The sequence below is a fragment of the Chaetodon trifascialis genome, chromosome 9 (assembly GCF_039877785.1).
Source record: "Chaetodon trifascialis isolate fChaTrf1 chromosome 9, fChaTrf1.hap1, whole genome shotgun sequence".
NCBI classification, from domain to species: Eukaryota; Metazoa; Chordata; class Actinopteri; order Chaetodontiformes; family Chaetodontidae; genus Chaetodon; species Chaetodon trifascialis.
In genome coordinates, this window is record NC_092064.1 from 4,177,753 (window position 1) to 4,190,000 (window position 12,248).

A 12,248-nucleotide genomic window follows, 5' to 3' on the forward strand; every position below is an offset into this window, starting at 1 on the left:
GTTCACCATGTGTGCAGGGGGATAGGCAGTGAGTAAGTCATTATTTTGTGTTGACCATCAATTTCTTTTGATTGCTGCGATTCTCTGATTATGATTTTGTGAAGATTATATAAGATTTACTTTGTTCATTAATTAAAGATATTTAATGTTTTTTCTCAGAACTCAGTGAATCTTTTGGTAGCGTGTCAGACAAAGCATACCAGGCCTGACCTCAGCCTCTCTGCAACTGTTAAGTTTGTTTCCCCAAGTTACTACAACAAGCAAGAGGCAAGGTGTCTCATAAAGCTTGTTAAAATTCATCAGTGAAATGACAGTACAGTCTACATGTGAAACAAAGATGTAAATGATGGAAAAAAAAATTTCTGGATTAAAAAAATAACACAATATATATGTTATGTTGTATATGAATAAACTTGTGTTTAAGCTTTTTATTTTGTTTATTGAAAGATGAAACTGTGGAAATACAAAGATAACACTAAATATACTTTTTATTCAAAGGTCAGTATTCATCTGTATGATACATTTTCAGTTTACCAGTATACCAATTTGGGTCTAACCCTCCTCATATTAAATTATTCTGATCTCCTAAACATTTTGTCACATTTTGTCATTTGTGGCACACAGACTAATTTTCATCTTTAATTTGAATATGTTTGCATCTACATTAGATAAACTAGATAGGAATTCTAAGTATTTCTACACATAAACTACACAAATACTTTTTGGAAAACCAAAGATGTGGACATATACATAAATCCTTAAAGTTGTGTTCAACAGCAAAGTTAAACGTATGTCCTTATTTTCAGTGGACGACTTTCTCCTTGTGTGCACATGGACGTTTTACCTGCCAACTGAGCATGTTTTAATTGGGGTTTTGCTGTTTTGAGTGGGTTTGCATGGCAGTATAGTTTAGCATTTTGATTACAGAATAAATGCTCTAACAAAGTATTGCCACTTGTCTACGTAAAATCCGAAGCGTATTATACAAAATTTGACTTTTCTTCTTTGAATAGAAAAGTTTTATTTTTTTTCTAATCGTAGCATAATGACGTCACTGCGTCAGCGCAAGTGAATGTTTGCGTCGGGACGGGGGCACGGAACTGCTACAGGGTCGACGAATAATTGGAGATGAAGGAGAAAAATGGATGTGAAACAGCGGTTTTAGAATTGTAGTGGTAACGTAGCGGTAGTACGATTATTTGTAGCCTCACTTTGAAGTGAATGTTATATGAGGACTCGCGGAGGAAGTGCTTTAATCGCAGTAAGGTAGCGAATGTAGGGAGAGTTGGGGAGGGCTGTAGCTGCTGGGGTTTTTTTTGGAGAGGGAAAACAACATGGCTGCTGTGGAGCTCGAATGGATCCCAGAAACACTGTACAACACCGCTATCTCGGCTGTGGTGGACAACTACAGTCGATCAAGAAGGGACATACGCTCGCTCCCAGAAAATATACAGTTCGATGTCTATTATAAGGTAAGATTCACCAGCCGACAGGGTCAGGCATGTCTGTCAGCCACTAGACTGTACGAGTTCGTGTAATCAGCTGCTAGCATCGCTGCTAGCGCTAGCTAAATTACGATAACGTTACGGTAGCGATTGAAGACGAAAAACTGCTTTTTCCGGGTCTTGCTAAGTAAGCGTTATCTTACCAAGCCTTACATTTTCCTAAAGGTAAGGTAGCTAGTATGTTAAATCTGCGTTATAAACGTTCGTTGTGAAGAAGCCAGAAACGGCATTGAGCCTGTAGCTAATTACATCCGTGACTGTAAATGAACTGTCAGTGTTGTCATGTAAACACACTTTAATAAGGCAGCCTTGTTACATACTTGTTACAACAGATCAGAGCATTTTAGAGCAGTCAGCCAGTTTGCCTACACAGTAACAAACACAAAACAGCAATCTGTTAAAACAATCTCACCTTGAAAACAATTATTCTTGTTTCCTACAACATCTAATGCCACACTGAAAACAGTGCTGCTTTTAAGCCATAACCAGCATTTTGGAAATACTGAGATATAGCTTGCTTTTCAGATATGGCATCTGTTGCTTCAACCACAGGATGACTGTAATTGCCTATGTAATGTTACATACACTAGAATCTGCCTGCTCGATGGATGCTTACTTTTGATGTGTACTGGGAGCTGTGGTTGGACAGTCATCCTCCACCAGACACCAAAACATGCTTCTTTAATTGTTTTCCCGTATTAGTTTTAACTGCTCAATTTCACTGAATGTCATTGTTAATGTATTGTAAAGTCAGAGGTTTGCCTCTGAGTTTGCTTACATGCTGCCCTAAATGCTATGTTGTGAGAAAATAGTGAAAATCTATAGTCTACATATAGTTAGAAATAAATACAATTATTGTTTTAAACCTAAAAATCGTGTTTATATTATGAAAACATTATAAATCATCAGCAGCAGGAGTCATGAATTTGTGTAAGGACCTGAGTAACATCATGACCAGTGACTGTCAATCAGAAAGATCCTTCTGCTTTTCTCTAAATGTGTTCCATTGAGTCTCCAGGCTGTAGAGAGCGAGGTTCCTTAATTCTAAGTTTGGTGACTTAAAGTCAGTCATCATCAAGTAGTGTCTGAGATATGGAGATGCTGTGGATGTGACCAGCTGTGGGACAGGTTGACCTTGCAGTAAACCAGATAACATCAAATGTTTATGACCCATTGCCATGGGTACTGTACTGTGATGTTGCTATTTACCAAGACTGGAGTTTGGTGGCAATTGCAAAACAAAAGATCGTTTCCAGCAGTTGATTGAATCAAATATTGTGCCTCTCAGACATCACACATTCACACTCTACACCACGCTTATCTCCGAAGATAAAAAAGATTCTTTCTTGATTGTATGTAATTGGGTTCATGAAGGTTCCTCTTCTGGCTTTGATGAAACTTCTAAAGACTCATCTCTGTTTATTAGTATTGCATATTTGGAAATTTTTTCCATATAAAAATCCCCTCATGCCTTAAAATGGCTTAGATGTAACTCTGTGCTGTTGCTCTATTTAGTATGCACAAATGATGCATATGCCAACAGTCCCTGCCTCTGTCTCCACCCACCGCTCCTACGCTCGCCCGCAGTCCGCACATACATGCTCATATTCAACTATTCTCGTCGAACACGCAACCGATTGTGTTTCCCCAGAAGCCATCATGTAATTCAGCAGCTGAGCTATATGACAAACTGAGTAATGTTTGTTATTTGTTCACCAACAACCAAAAGACATATAAAATGTCCTGTCTGCATCTGACATGAATCATCATGTAGCTTGGCAGGCGAACATGGTTTCACATTATCTAGCACACTGCGAATTTGTTGGACACACTCAATGGATAAAACACAAGAAAAATAAACTTACCAACATGCTGGCTCGTACTCGCTGTGCCCATAGGATGTATAGATATATCGATTTAAGAACTGTGTCATCTTTAACTTTATGCTGTCTGGAAAGTGGATCATCTTTTACTTGTCAACTACTCACCTAACAGATATTCTGACCATATATATATGTGTGAGTATATATGTATACACACATGTATACACATATCGTATTGTATTGGAATGTAGTAGGGATTTCGATATTGGCATAAGAACGGAATATCTGTTTATATCGTTATCGGGTTTTTTGCCTATAATGAAAACCGATAAAAATAATGCCTGGATTTCGCCCGGAGACATTTACCGGCGCGCAAATGATGACCTCATCAAACTGCATCATGAAGCGTGTAAACAAGTGTCGGTGGCTGCAGTAACAAGCTTGCTCACTCTTTGCCTGACTAACGTTATGTCTGGTTTGGAATTATTTCCAAGTGTCTCCTTCGGATATTAAACTTGCGATTTGCAATGACTGCAAAGCGTTGGTTATGCGAGGCGGAACCAAGACTTCTTCCTTCAATACTTCCAATTTAATCTCCCACCTCAGGATGAATCATTCAGAGAGATACGCAGCATTTGTGCAAGTAATGAGAAGAAGCAACAGGAACAGGCGGCACTGGAAAAAAAAAACACTCAGTTGACGCTTAGAGTCAACCGAGAAAAAACAAGAATACAACAAGGACCAAGGCCCAGGGTGAAAGCTATCAATTGGAAAATCATGGAGTGTATCGCACTGGATAACCAGCCCTTTTCTATTGTGCAAGATGCCGGATTCAACAAACTTGTGGAGTTCCTCGAGCCACGCTTTGCCATGCCCAATCGCAAGTATTTCTCAGATGTTTGCTTAGTGGAGCGGTTCTGATTGAGCCCAGTTTATAATTTCAATGATTGTATTAGCCCAAGTAATAGGCTAAGGACACAGGCTGCTTATATTTTTGCACTTTAAAATGTTTCCTTTTTTTGCACGTCACCTCAAGCCTGAAGCATTGTTTGTAGCTCAAAGAAATATGCAGTTTTCAAAATTGTACAGTATAGTTGCCACATTGTAACGCATATTTGTGAATTAATTCAATTAAGGTGATTGAGTTTTAGTTAAAGAAACAGTTCATGAAGCATCCTACAAATGCAGACTCATTTAACACTGAAAAAAACAGTAGCCTGTCCTACACTATGCATGTTATTTTAGTCGGCTTTACATGCTGCAAATAGTTGTACAGGTACAATTTGTGAAGAAGTCAAATTTGCCCTATTTGTGGGGGGCATTGTCAAGATTATCTCAGGGAGTGTGATCCAAACTGTTGTTTGAAACAATCAAAAAATAAATCGGATATTGAGAGTTGGACAATATCGGCATATCGGATATCAGCAAAAAAGCCAATATTGGACATCCCTGGAATGTAGCGTAGTGGATTTGACGCTTTCGATTGAAGATGGGTGCCAGTCAGAATCACACATTATACACATTATAAAAATAGAAAGAGAATATTTTGATCAAAATATACAAAATAACAATGCAAATAACGAGTTGCAATGAAATATATGTCACCAAAAATCAGCACTGCAGGAACAAACAGACCACAACTGAAAAAGTAAAGTAATCGCATCACATGGAAAATGAATGAGGCACTTCTTCCACAATGTTATAAGAAGACTTTATAGAACACTGTATTTGTGACTATATGTCATTGAACTGTTGGGCATGTTTTCTCAGTGTTGTCGTGAAACCTCAGGTTTTCATGCATTCACTTCTAATTTGTAAAAGCGAATGTTAAAAACCATTTTGCTATCTTTTCTGTGTTACATGGACCCAGCCACCCCAGGAAGAGGAGCTGTTGCCAAGACAACAACTAATGGGGATCCTAATAAACAATATGCAGTCTTTTGTTTTTTTTGTGCAAGACTGCAGCAGCCAGTTTGTGGCAATATGATGAAGCCTATGATATGCTCTCACTTGGCTAAATTACCACCGAGCAGATGTTGTTGAGAATAAGCAGGCAGCTTTGAGGCGGTCGGTAGAGTAAGCTACCTTTGCTGAGCCCCTTTCAAACAGGAAACTTACCAATGATGGTAAACTGAAGTTAAGTTTTGTTTAAATTCCTGATTTCACACCTTCACATTTGTAATTATAATGTCAGTAACTCTGAGCAGGATTATGCAGTATGACAGTAACTACTTTTTGCCAAAGCCAAGTACAGTCCAACATGTGTTTCATGTTGGGATGTCGGGTTCAGGTGGTAAGTCCAAACCAACTGGTTAATTTGATGCTTAGGAGCACACTGGACTTCATCTCCCACATTCTGAAAGTTATCAGTGTCCTGGACAAATGGGAGAAATTCTGGTCAAATATCATCTGTGTTTATGGATGTGATTTCCCATGTTTTTGAGTCCAAGTGACTAATGGGGACAATCACTTTTGGTCCAAACTTGAGTGAGTGCTGCAGCCAGCAGCCCCAAAACGGTCTGTACTGTAATTCCACCACGTGTTTCTGGAATTATGGCTTGGGTCCCAAAGAGGTAGACCTTTTTGTTAGAGTAACATCATTTTTGTTCAACCAGAAACAGCTGCAGACATATGTCGCTCTCGCTAAAGTCACCAGACTCCTTTTACAGAAAGAGCGATTTTATCATCATAGAACAGATTTCATTCAAACCTGACAGAAACAAAAGAAAACTCACCAAAACCATCTTAGTTCGTTAACCCTGTTCCAACCAATCACCACCAGCATGTTTGGTTGAAATAAATCATTAATTCACCGAATTGGGAGAGGAGCAAGAGGGTAGACATCAGAGAAGCAGCGGGGCAAAGCAACATATAGAGCTGAATATTTTCACATCTAACAAGATTTATTTTCACTGGACATTATTATCAGCGACTTACGGATGTTGGACAGATTTTTCCTGTAAAAAAACAGTAATTACCAGATAAGAAAGCCCTGCTCCCAGTCAGCACCGATGAAGGAGCAGGTAGTTATGATGTAGTTTTCATATGTGAGAGCTCTCCAGCAGTCTGTGGTCAGTGCTAGCATGTCTGCCCTGGCTAGCTTGACTTTCAGCTCATTCTTCTTCTCCTCAGAGTTTTTCAGTGTGTTCAGTCACAGCAGTCTAGATGGCATGACATACTCGGACTCCAGGTACCAAAACTCACCCTCTACCACACTGACTGGTCAATCACACGGCACACCATCTGTGCGATGCCTCGTGCATCACACTGTATGTGTGTATTTAAATTCATTTACACACTGACATGTGTAACTAGTCAAAGTGTTTTTCAGTTAACTGATGAGTGGTTAACTGTTGACATCCCTAGTTCCTTGCCAGTATGAAAAAAGGATTAGTTTCTGGCTAGCATTGTCTTTAATTACTGTTATTATTGATGTAAAACTAGGTTAAACATAAATAACAAATAAGTCTGGAATTTGCCTGAAGCTTCAGAATTAATAAAACTACTTTCCAAGATTCTTGTCCTTTAATTAAAGATACATTTTCTGAGGTAGAGGCGTCATAATGTTTCGGGTGTAACAGCACAGGTCCAGCCTGCATCTTCACTGTGAAGCCTTAACTGTGAACACTGACCTCTGAATTTGTTCTCTGTAGTTACAGGGTTGTTAACCAGCTTAAAAGAAGCGGTAAATGAGAAAATATCCCGTCGACAAAAGCGGCATGTGACACATTTATGACGAAGCTGAAGCTTTTAGCTATTAACGAATTAGATTCGGCTGCAATATAAAATACTGATAACTGGTGTGCTGTCCGTGTTATGCTCATCATTGGCAGATTAAATGAAGGGGTTGGTGATCCCATGTGTCACGAAAGTAGTATTGAACAAATTAAAAGGTCAGCCTGTCAGTAGTGTTAGATGAAAGGTCAGAGCATATGTTGCAACTTATTGCCAATGTCCTGAGGGGACATAAATATACCATGCCACACGTGAGGTTAATAAAAAAAAAACTGTTAACGTGTTATGGAGTGCAAACTTCATGTACAATACAATGATGACAAAACAGTGACACACACTCAGTTATCCTCAAGACTTAGTTCATGGGTTGTTATTTCTAAGCTAGAAAAACGCGTTTTCCTGTAATGCCACCGGCTCTCGCAGGCAGATGACTACAACACATCTGGCTTGATGACTTAGCCGCTTGTGATCCAGGGGGACATGAGTTTGACTGTGGTTTTGACCAGAAAAATTGATTTCTCACATTGCCTCACACCAATCAGACATTTAGTGAGGTTTCACCCAATAACTGCGGCTGAAGAGACACAGCTGATGCTAGCAGTGTCCCCAGTAGACCCCACTGAGAGCCTCTGAATGTAACAACTTCCAGCTCAGCGCATTTTGATGACAGGCTAGACATCGGCAAATTTCTTTGGTTCAGCTCCTGACCAGCAGACAGGATTTTTTTAAAGCATCTCTTAAAACGTACCTACCACTGTGGTGGGTAAGTTTGAGGTAACTTAAAGATGGCACATTCTCTACCCTTCAGCTCAGTCATTTTGTCCCGTTATGCATCTTATTAATCAGATCACTTACTCCCGATAGACTTAACATTGCGCTGACATCTGTATCCTTATCGTCTTTATGGATGAGTTGGCATCTGTATTATTGTCACTGAGGCTCCATGCTCACCTTATCCATTCCCTCTGTGTCTTTCAGCTTTACCAGCAGGGCCGGCTCTGCCAGCTGGGAGGAGAGTTCTGTGAGCTGGAGGTGTTTGCTAAAGTACTGCGTGCTTCAGACAAAAGGTAAGAGCATAATGGGACTCAGCTGTGCCTGAAACCTCACACTATGCACACTGACCCATCAGTTGTTCTACAAAATGGTTCTAGAGACTGTGGTCCCTTAAACAGCTGGTTGTCAGAGCAGCTCTGCTCTATATGCTGAAAGATGTTTTTATGAACAGGGGATACAGCTGGATATCATTTGCTTCATGTAGAGACCTCACCAAAGCTTGATCACTCTTACCAAACGTAACTAATGAAGCAATTCTTGTAGTAGTATAATGTAGTATGGGGCTGCAACAATCAGTCCATTATTCAATCAGCCGATAAGCAGAAAATTAATTGGCAACTACTTTACAAATCAAATAATGGAAGACGTCCTGGTTTTTTCAGTCCTCTCAAATGTCAGGTAACATCATTTCATCGTCTCAGATTTGATGCTGTCCTCGTCGTGCATGATATGGAACTGGATGTCTTTGGATTTGGACTGTTGGACAGACAAAACTATTTGAAGTGTGTATGTTTGAAGACATCAACCTGTGTGTAATGGGCATTTTTAGAAGTATATAAATGACAACATGTAGAATATAATTATTTCTAAAAGTAATAAATTGATAGACATTGACTTGTAACGAGACTTTTGGCTTTTTTGGCTTTGTTGTTATTTCACCCAGTGTTTCACGCATTTACTGTTTGGACCAATTTGGAATTCACTGTTTTTCTCAAAACTATCAAGTGCTCCTCTTCTGTGACTGATGTGTTTGGTTTGCTTTGTGTTCCCTCTCCTCCTGCTGGGACCTGTTGAGTCACAGTGTATCTTCTCCTTCTCAGTTTCATCACTTTAACAATGACATTTTAGGTTCCTCATCACACTCTACTGCCACTTAAACCTCACTTCAGCTGAAAGGGATGAGTTACAATTAGAGAAGGAGAAGGATTTGTGAAAGGAGACAAACACAACCCTGGGATAAAAGAGCTTGGCTAAAGTTACAGTAAAGTGCACAATAAAGTTCCCCTTTAGGTTAAGGTACATTATTGACATTCTTTGTGTACCACCTGTGTGCCATATGTTGTTGCTTTCAACCTGTATTGACAAAAATAGTGGTCATCAGCATTGTCATGCACTGATTAGTCAAGATGTTTGTGATGTCTGTCAGTACAACTGGTGCATTTTTTTTCTTAGTAACGGCTTAGATGTAACAAACAACACATTAAACATTACCCAATAGTTATGCCCTCCACTGACATTGTCAATTCCTTTCTCTTTCCCACTGCAGACACCTCTTGCACCACTGCTTTCAGGCCCTTATGGACCATGGTGTGAAAGTGGCCTCAGTTCTGGCAAACTCCTTCAGCCGCCGCTGCTCTTACATCGCTGAGTCTGACGCCCATGTCAAAGAGAAGGCCATCCAGTTCGGCTTTGTGCTGGGTAAATGTTGGGGTAGGGGACAGGGGCTTGCACCCAGACTGTCTGAGAGAGTCTGTGTCACAAGAACAGAGGAACTATTGGTGAATACATGGCTGTCATTTATCCCTCGCACTGATGTTGTCAGTGAAAACCAAGTATACAGCTGGGCCATCGATGGTCAGTGTGGAGGACTATCTGCCCCTCGCCATACAGTTTTGTTTATGCTCGACTAAGTGTCCCTGGCATAAGACTGCATAGTCTTAGGGAGGCACAGTATGGCTTTTTTTCCGCCAGTAACTAATAATCAGTACCAGTAAGATAACCGGTAATTGCTTGAATTGACTTGTCAAACACTCCAAATTCAATTAACCAGTGTCTTTATAAATGAAAGCTTGCTAATGACACTCAGTAACTACTGACAGTGCACATACAACAATTACTAAGTACACACACAGCTAATAACTTCTAAACATACAAATAAATGTCACCATTAATAAGCTACATAAACTAATAAATCAGAAGAATACAGCAATCAACAGTTAATGAAGAAATGATTGAATGACTGAAGTCATGATTGCAACAACATGCAGAATTTGTGAGTGATGACTGTCAGGGATCAAGCATGATATTTTGGGCATTAACAGGCATTATTCTGACAACATCTAAAATACACACTTCCTATGATAGTGAAACTGGTCCATTACTTAAGCTACGTGCAACTGTTCTTACACAGCTCTCTTCACACATATAACAGATAGTGTGTTTACCGTTTACAGAGTTTCTGCATGTATACTTAGTCACTAAGTTGTGACTAAGATGTGATAGAGACATATGAATAGCAGTATTTACCTGATGAACACGAGAGGGAAGCCTGTAATCTTGATCTTAAACATTTGTTTTATCAGCAGAATCAAATAGTTTACAGGATATTCAACCAGTTATCACAGCTGATGCAGAGACAGTTGGAGTCATCTCATGTCGTCTGATTCTAGGTGGCTTCTTGTCTGATGCGGGGTGGTATGGAGATGCAGAGAAAGTGTTTCTGTCGTGCCTGCAGCTGTGCACACTGCACAGTGAGGTCCTCCACTGCTTCCGGGCTGTGGAATGCTGTGTCAGGTCAGTCTCAAAGCCTGTGGCCATTCACTATTTGTTCATTTCAAGTGTAACTGCAGTTGCTGCTCTGTGTGACCTTTTTTGGGCACAGAAAGGCATTAGATTTTGGTCACCAAAGCTGACAACATGGCCTCCATGTTTGTGTTTGTTATTATCTTGGTCCTGTGTCACTACACCATTCAATAGTAATATCAAGAATGACTCTGACGCTGTGTCACACACAGCAACACATCTCACAGCAGGTGGCTTAGCATTACTTGTGACTTGAAATGATGATTTTCAATGATAGAATAGCAACTATATTAAAATGTAACTTTTGCAAGTTAATGTAGTTAGAAGGATGAATTCTGAAGGAGTTGTATCGTCATTTTAGGTCTGATCAGAGTTGTAAGTGCGTTAGATCAGAACCACTCTGGAGAGTGGAGATGAAGCATGTGAGTTAGAGCAGACAGTTCTTATTTTTTAAGCCTGCCATTAGTTGACCTAGTCTGACCTGCCTTGTTCATATTACAATCAGTGGCATCAAGCATCCCCTAAACAAGGCAGCATCTGTTCTCGAGCTCTCTGTCTGTACTGCCGTTTGTTGTTTCGCAGTCCAGTGGATCTCAGCAGATATCAAACTACATATTGAGACTCTAATTAACATCAATAAATTGTCACAGCTTAGAGATTTTTTTCTCTCCCTTCCAAAGAGTAAGCAGGGCGCCAGCTTCAGTTTGCCGCTATGTAAATTCTAATACTATAAATGCCAAAACAAGTAGCCGTTTAACACTGACAGAAAGTTAAGTAATGACAGTTACTGCAGATAAACAATACTATCAACAAATATGTCAGGAAAAAATAGATTGATGAATGAAAAAGCCCCAGAGAATAAGAGTTTAATCATTTTGTTGGTTTGTTGCTGCTTTGAGTTTTATAGCACTGTAAATGTGACAGTGTTCTGAATTATAACATGACAATATATAATGGCTGAATGAGAGAGGTTCCTTCTTTGCTTGGTATTTACGTCTACATTTGGTGTCTGAATTGGATAGAGACACCTGAGATTGCTATTAAGTTTTCTTCTCTTGCACCCACAGGCTGCTTCATGTCCGCAATGGCAATTGTAAGTACCACCTGGGGGAGGAGACCTTCAAGCTTGCTCAGTCTTACATGGACAAACTAGCCAAACATGGCCACCAGGCCAACAAGGCAGCGCTGTACGGCGAGCTTTGTGCCTTGCTCTTCGCCAAAAGCCACTATGATGAGGTATGTGTGCCTGACAACCAGTCAATGAGAAAATGAAATCTTTTACAGACAACGGCTGGTGTTTTGACTTGTAATTATGAAGTGTGAGTCTGTGTTACAGCATTGCACAGTTGTTGAAATACTCCAGACAGACATTGAGTAAGTTTAACCCATATCTTTGTCCTGCATTTTCCAGGCGTACAGGTGGTGTATAGAGGCTATGAAGGAGATTACTCCAGGGCTGCCTGTTAAAGTAGTGGTTGATGTTCTGCGGCAAGCCTCCAAGGTTCACTGTGTTCATTTATATTACAATATTTTATTAGAGTTGATATTGATTGTCTTTGCAGAGTGTTATCTACAGAGCAGCAGTCTCTTGTGCCTCATGAAGAAATCT

The 12,248-nt window shown here is 39.9% G+C and overlaps 1 protein-coding gene across 1 annotated transcript in view; it reads left to right on the plus strand.

The window, feature by feature from the left end:
* Window positions 1-1,064: 1,064 nt before the first annotated feature.
* appbp2 (amyloid beta precursor protein (cytoplasmic tail) binding protein 2) overlaps window positions 1,065-12,248 on the plus strand; it is a 16,164-nt gene continuing 4,980 nt past the window's right edge. The window contains exons 1-6 of the mRNA XM_070970619.1: window positions 1,065-1,472; window positions 8,042-8,130; window positions 9,384-9,535; window positions 10,507-10,630; window positions 11,707-11,875; window positions 12,051-12,140. Of these exons, the coding sequence (XP_070826720.1) occupies window positions 1,335-1,472; window positions 8,042-8,130; window positions 9,384-9,535; window positions 10,507-10,630; window positions 11,707-11,875; window positions 12,051-12,140 (762 nt within the window). The 5' untranslated portion in view covers window positions 1,065-1,334. The remainder of the gene's footprint in view (window positions 1,473-8,041; window positions 8,131-9,383; window positions 9,536-10,506; window positions 10,631-11,706; window positions 11,876-12,050; window positions 12,141-12,248) is intronic.